Raw genomic sequence first — 7,340 nt, 5'->3', positions numbered from 1 at the left:
ACAAAAGGAAAATAAAGACAGATTAATGCATTAGAGAAGCAATATTGAACCTCATTGGATCACATCTGATGATCTGAATGTGTCAACAATGATCTTGAATACTTGAAGATGGCACAGAAATTTGCACTTGTCCCCCAATTTGTTTTCTTTGGTCAAGGGCACCCAGCTTTTTATTTGATAGATTGTTCGAAGCCGGCAAGAACAAGGAGCCAAAGAACCCTGCATGCCAAAGAACGAATAGAGCCGTCTCTGCAGAAAGAATCGAGTCTGATCCAGCAGATATCAAACAAGAAATCAAACCGGTACCTAGGCTGCTATGCAACGGCATGGGGGAAGAACATGAAGCAGAAAACGACGATCAATAAGTTAGGAGAGTGAAGCAGGAAAACCAGCTTACTTATGATGATATAAGAGCATGCTTGCAATTTCACCAATAAGTCATTCCAAAGCAAACTCATTTGCTCATGGAACTACAATGCCCTGCCTTCCAAGTCCTGTCTACTTTCTTGCTTCTGGTGATTCTGGTACTGAAATTAGGGAAGAGAGGCCAAACATACAGCTCCTCTGCTTCAAATCTACCACCAGGACCATGGAAGCTACCAATTATTGGAAACATACACCAGCTCATTGGCGCTCTACCCCATCGCAGACTAAGAGACTTGGCTAAGCAACATGGACCTCTTATGCACCTCAAGCTTGGAGAAGTTTCCACCGTAGTTGTTTCATCAGCAGAGTTTGCCAAAGAGGTGATGCAGACCCATGATATTATCTTTGCATCAAGGCCCCAGGTCCTTGCTTCAAAAATCTTTTCATATGATTCTACAAATATTTTATTTGCTCCATATGGTGATTACTGGAGAAGATTACGAAAAATTTGCACGCAGGAGCTCTTAAGTGCAAAGCGGTTTCAATCGTACCGACCTATAAGGGAAAGAGAGGTACTGAATCTCATCGAATGGATTGGTTCAAGAGTAGAATCACCTTTAAATATTACTCAGAAAGTTGTGTCTACCACATATGGCATCACTTCACAAGCAGCCTTCGGTAATCAGTGCAAGGATCAAGAAGATTTCATATTCGTGATGAAGGAAGCTATCAAAGAAGCATCAGGCTTCAATGTGGCAGATGTTTTTCCTTCTTTCAAATTACTTCATATAATAAGTGGAGTGCAGCTTAAACTTGAGAGGCTTCAGAAACAAGCTGATAGAATATTGGAAAACATCATCAAAGAACATATGCATGCTACAACAACAACGAAAAGTGATGAGGCTCAAGTCCAGGAAGATCTGCTAGATGTTCTCCTAAAATTTCACAACCATTGTGGTGGCCACGAGTTTTCTTTGACTACTGACAACATCAAAGCGGTGATCATGGTAAGGCTGGACACACAAATATACACATACTTGAAATATCTAAATTGAATAATTCAAAACTTCACCCCTTTTTTTTACCTATAATTCAACAAATATAATGCATATACAAATTGGGTGTCTCAATGTACATACTAAAGCTTACATTTTGCTAGAAATAAAGGAGGCATATATTAACAAATTACTCAAATTCAGGATATATTTACTGCTGGGAGTGAGACATCAGCTATAGTTGTGGATTGGACAATTGCAGAACTGATAAAACATCCGAGAATCATGAAAATAGCACAGGATGAGGTGAGGGAAGTGTTCAATAGTACGCAGCAAGTAAACGAAACAAGCATTAGAGATATGAAATATTTAAAGTTGGTTATTCAAGAGGTACTGAGGTTGCACCCTCCTGCTCCCCTGCTACTTCCAAGAGAATGTAGAGAGAGGTGTGAGATTGATGGATATGAAATACCTGTCAAAACAAAGGTAATCGTGAATGCTTGGGCAATTGGAAGAGATCCTAATTATTGGAGTGATCCGGAGACCTTTAATCCAGAGAGATTCCTTGATAGCTCTATTGACTACCAAGGAACAAACTTTGATTATCTCCCATTTGGTTCTGGAAGGAGAATATGCCCTGGCATGCTATATGGTTTGGCTAATGTTGAGCTCCCACTAGCAATGTTGTTACGAAAATTATACAGCGCACCCGACATCTCCACCGTCCGTTTGAGCACGTGGACTTGGGGCGTTAGTTTCGCGTTTGCAGTCTGTTAGGTAGGCGAGTGATGGGGCTCGGACTTCTACACCACCCCAGATCCGGCAGCACCTCGACGAGCCTAGATTTGCTCTCGCCTCTGCCCCTGCCGCGATCCACGCCCCCTAACCCATTACACCGTCGCCGGATTTCATCCCCGTCGGCAACCGATCGCAGCAGTTTGACCCGGATCTCCATATCCCGACCCGAGGCTCACAACCCGATCTAGAATTTGAGGGACTTGTTATGGTGTAGGAAAGCGGAGGAGCAACAGAATTGGCCGACCCATGAATTGGGCACCACCGCCATGGCTTCCAAGCCCCAGCCGCTCCACCTCCAAGCACAGCCTCTCATTCATGTCTTGATTTTGAACTTGTTTACGGATTCAGAATGAGTAGGGGTGGGCATAAAAAACCTAAATCCCGGTCCCGTCCCGATCCCGTCCCGAAATTTAACGGGATGGGACGGGATCTAAGTCTAAAAACACTAGGCCCGTCCCGTCCCGTCCCGTCCCGTAGAGAAACAACGGGACGGGACACGGGACTGAAAAATTGAGGCCCGTCCCGTCCCGTCCCGTGCAAAATATAAGGGGGTGTATTGTATATGGAATTAGTGGAAGTTTTAAAGAAGTCTATGGAATTTGAAAGTCTAGGTGTATTCAATACAAACTTTTAAAAATCAATCAAAGTCTGGGTGTATTCAACTAGATTTTAAAAAATCATTATGAATTCCACCAAAGTCCAAGGGTATTCAATTAAGACTTTTTAAAATGAATAGAAGTTCAGATGTATTCAAAATATCATTCATACTTATGGAATTAATAACTTATGGATAATTGTGGACTTTGTAGTGTAAATTACACACACACAAACTCTAATATTTTTCCATCCACTAGAGCAAAGATTTGGAAAAGTCTACGACAGACTTTCTCTTTACATGTGAATAGGTTGATCCTACGATACATCATTTTTTTTTTATAATATTTTGTGCTATCAACGTTCTATTCTACCTATTTTTTCAATGTTTTTTGAATGTTAACATTTTATTGTCTTTCAATTGTAATGCTTGGAACCCTCGATAACCTAAATATTATCTATTAACTCTTGATATTATTCAGGATGTCATCTTCGAGGATATGTGTAATAATGTAAGGGGTTCAGGTAATATGTCCTCCCCGAATTTGGATTCTCTTATTAATAATATTATTCCAACTGAGGAGCCCGGTTAGCATGGGTCCTCAAGTTCCTCTAAAAAAAAAAGAACCACATGATTTTATTATTATATCTGCGTACATAAATTTAACTTGTGAACATCTAATGTCCCACTTTAAAACATATGTCTTTGGTTTACGTACAAGTATGCGTGTTGTTAAGTTAATATAATCTTTTTTGTTACTTATGTTTATGTATTTCAATCAAATATTACAACTGTATGCATCGAAATTAGATAGATGAACCCTAAACTTATAATCGGTGTCATTATGTGTTTGTCATTGCATCTTTATTTTTTATTTTTTATTTTTTCTTTCATGTAACTCTGTAAGTATTGAGAAATCTACATAAGTCATTCATATGAAATCTGTAGATTTCAGAAATCAGTGAAAGTCTGTAATTAAAAATCGATGGTTTTAAGAAATCAGTGAAAGTCTATGAACTTTTCAAAGAGTCTGTAGACTTTTCAAAAAGTCAGTTGATTAAAATAAGTCTGTATGAATCTAAATACAATACACCCCCCATAGACTAATCTGAGCCATTGATTTTTTTAGATGTTTTGATCTTAACCTTTCATTTTTAACCCTAATACTAATTCATCTCATCTCATCTCATTTTCAGTTCCTCTCTCTTTCATCCCAAAACGCGAAGCACTGAAGTAGTATGAACCCCAAATCCCAATCCAGCCAAACCTCAATCCCACTCTGCCGAAGTTCTCCTTGAACTCCTCCACCGCCTCTGCTAACCTCACCTCCCGATTCCTCCTCACCTCGGCGCCCGCTTCCCCCTCACCTCCGTTAACCTCACCGCCCGATTCCGCTTCCTCACTGCCCAATTCTGCAAAGTTTGCCGATAGCAGCAGTGCTAAAATTTCACGACTCCCAACGACTCGAGGACTTCTGTATGTCTGGATTTTTCTCTTAGATTGTTGAATTTGCGATGTCATGTTTGTAAGGGGGTTCTTCTGTCATTGTTCCCTGGTAGCTTCCATTTGGGTGCATGTATTCTAATGCTATGACAACAGTTTAGTGATTGCTAGATAAAGTTATTGGGTATTATCCTGTTCAATATCTCTTAATCTTGCATTTTACCATTTGATTTCTTAACTTGTGATTCGACTGATTCCTCTAGCTAGGATAACAAGACTATATCTCTTTTTTACCTGTTCCTTGATCATCTAAATTGTTTCTTGCTACATGTCTAGGTGCAAAGATATAGTTTTAACATCACTTCAGGGAGCAGTTTGCCTTGTTGCTGTTCTTCTTCGTATTCATATAGTTTTTGCTTTGTAGATTTACTCTTGTTGATAAGTTGTTGTACATTCCATCAGTTATTTCCACCCTCTTAAATGTTAGAAATGTTTAGGATTCTATGTAAGTTTTGTTGTGGAGTACTGGAGTTGGATCTTCTGTTTGAAATTGTATGCTAGCAGATTGGTAGAATTCATTCTACTTTATAATTTAGCTGTGGATATTACATTCAATAATGTATGAAACAAAAATAGAGTTCGTTTGAATATTGTGTTGATGTGTCTAGAACTTTACTTGCTTGATTATTTATAAAGTTGGATATGTATTTTCAGAATATTTGGATATGTATTTTCATAACTATCTATACTGTTATGAATGTAATGCTGCATGTGATTATCTATATGTGTGTATTCAACATGTGTATTCAAAGAAGCTTCACTCTCTTGCTTGATTATTTATAAAGTTGAATAAGTTTATTGTGAATGGCTGAATGCAGGTTATGTAATCTTTATTGGTATCACCATCAGGTACTCAGGTTATGTAATTGAGTAATTGTCTAATTGATGTAGAACTAGGTTATATATCTCTGTCACGTCATCAAATTTCTTCTTTTTTTTTTCCTAGTTTGGGCTTTTGCTATTGGGCCAGGATGGCGGGATTGGGCCCGTCCCGTCCCGGTCCTGTTTGGGACGGGACTTGCGTGGGATCAAGTCTTAAAAACGTAAGGCCCGTCCCGTGTGCAATGTCCGGGACGGGCCTTGGGATGACCCTAATCCCGTCCCATCCCGTCCCATGCCCAGCCCTAAGAATGAGGTCTCAGCCACAAGGAAGACGAGAGAGAGGAAGATGAGATCATGATAGAGAGAGAGAGAGAGAGAGAGAGAGAGAGAGAGAGAGAGAGAGAGAGAGAGAGAGAGAGAGAGAGAAACAACTAAAAACGAGGACCAGCCGACTTAACACGCATTGTTTGCACGCGCTCTTTGGCATCCGGGTGCGCCGCGCACCCGGGTGCGCTGAATACGATGTTGTTATATCATTTTGATTGGAAACTCCCCAATGGAATGAAGAATGAAGACTTGGACATGACTGAAGAGTTAGGCGCTGTATTCCGCAGAAAACAAGACCTGCACTTGATTCCCACACCATATCATCGTCCTCCTTCGACTGATGCAAATTCAAACAAAGAAATATAAGTGAAGTGTACGGAACGGTGGATCCTCTGCGATGGGCTTCCCAGCCACCACCTTCTCTCATCAACGTACTCCGGAATGATGAGCTCCCATGCCCTCTTGTGGTCGGAGATTAATCGAGCTCGGCATATCGGTCGGGGCCCTCCTTTTGGTTTGCAAGGAAATTATCCAGCTTCTTTAAAGTGAGCTAGTTATAAAGTTAATAAATTTCATAAAATCTAAACCTTTGAAACAATTTAATGGTTCAGATTACATCACATCATCTAATACAAACTTTAATGATTCTTCCATCACTTTTCCTTCCAAACAAACAAAAAAATCAAACTTTCGTTTAACAAAAAAAATTAATTAACTTTGACAATTGATCAATGACGAAATCCTATGGCTATATGTAGAGGATCCGACACTACCAAGACAAGTACTTTAGCCGACGATCCTTCGTCGCCTAAGATTTCGTCGGGAAAAAGTGGTCGGCAATGACTTTAGCTGACGAAACTAGAAGACGTCGTCGGCTATAGTCCCAGACTTTAGCCGACGAAAAACATGTCGTCGGTTTTTTTCCCAGACTTTAGCCGACGAAACATTTAAGATATTCGTCGGCTATAGTCCCAGAGTTTAGCCGACGAAAAACATGTCGTCGGTTTTTCTCAGACTTTAGCCGACGAATATCTTAATTTTTTCGTCGGCTAAAGTGTTTAATTAAAAATTAAAAATTAAAAAATAACTATAGCCGACGAAATATAGTCTGGTTCGTCGGCTTTAGTAGGGTTTAGCCTACGAAACATGCCATAATTCGTCGGCTAAACGTTATTTAAAAAAAATTAAAATACTTTAGCCGACAAATTATTGCGTATTTCGTCGGCTATAAGTCCATTCCAAGTAAAAAAAAAACCCGAAATTTCTAAATTACCATTCCAAGCAAGCTGCAAAATGTGAACAATTCTATATAACCAACAACAATAATAAGCACATAAAACAATTATAATTCATCAACTACACAAAATCTAGATCGTCTTAATTAATATCCGCTTCTGGGGGCTATTGCGGAGGTTGCTGCGGAGGTTGCAGCGGCTGGGGTAGCGGTATAGCCGTAGGCATGGGTGGAGCCGGAAGTCCCTGGAGCCGGAAGTCCCTGAGGCTGGGCAGCTGTAAAGTCCTGCATGTACTGGAACATCTGCTGCTGCTAGGCCTGTTGGATGGCATGTATCTCGGCAACATAGGCTGCCTGCGCGGCATTATAGGCTGCCTGCGAGGCATTATAGGCTACCTGCGAGGCATTATAGGCAGCCTGAGCAGCTTGTTGTTCCCGTAGTCTCTGAAGTTCCGACTCTAGCTGAGTCGTCCTGGTGGTCGTGGTCGTGGTCCTGCTGCTGGTCGAGGTTGCCTTTCGTTGAAATCCTGGAGTGGTCTTTAGGACCCCCTCGCCCTTCTTTCCTAGACCCCGGCAGTAGAAGTTGTTTGCTCGTGGTGGGAAGGCTGTGCCCATAATCCTCGCCCCAATCGTCGGATCCGAAGTATCGATCCGGGACATGGCTTCGGACATCTCTTCCTCTTGCGTGTCCGGCCATGTC

The 7,340-nt window shown here is 40.9% G+C and overlaps 1 protein-coding gene across 1 annotated transcript; it reads left to right on the top strand.

Annotated features, from left to right (window-relative positions):
- Positions 1–464: 464 nt before the first annotated feature.
- Positions 465–5,772, top strand: LOC101299026 (cytochrome P450 71D11-like). Its single transcript, XM_004305950.1, has 3 exons — positions 465–1,373; positions 1,566–2,040; positions 5,600–5,772. Exons 1-3 carry the CDS (start codon positions 465–467, stop codon positions 5,770–5,772), a joined length of 1,557 nt encoding a protein of 518 aa, XP_004305998.1.
- The last annotated feature ends 1,568 nt before the right edge of the window (positions 5,773–7,340 follow it).

The sequence above is a fragment of the Fragaria vesca genome, linkage group LG6 (genome assembly GCF_000184155.1).
Source record: "Fragaria vesca subsp. vesca linkage group LG6, FraVesHawaii_1.0, whole genome shotgun sequence".
NCBI lineage: Eukaryota > Viridiplantae > Streptophyta > Magnoliopsida > Rosales > Rosaceae > Fragaria > Fragaria vesca.
Note: the sequence above shows the minus strand (reverse complement) of the source record. Positions and strands in the feature narration are given on the sequence as shown.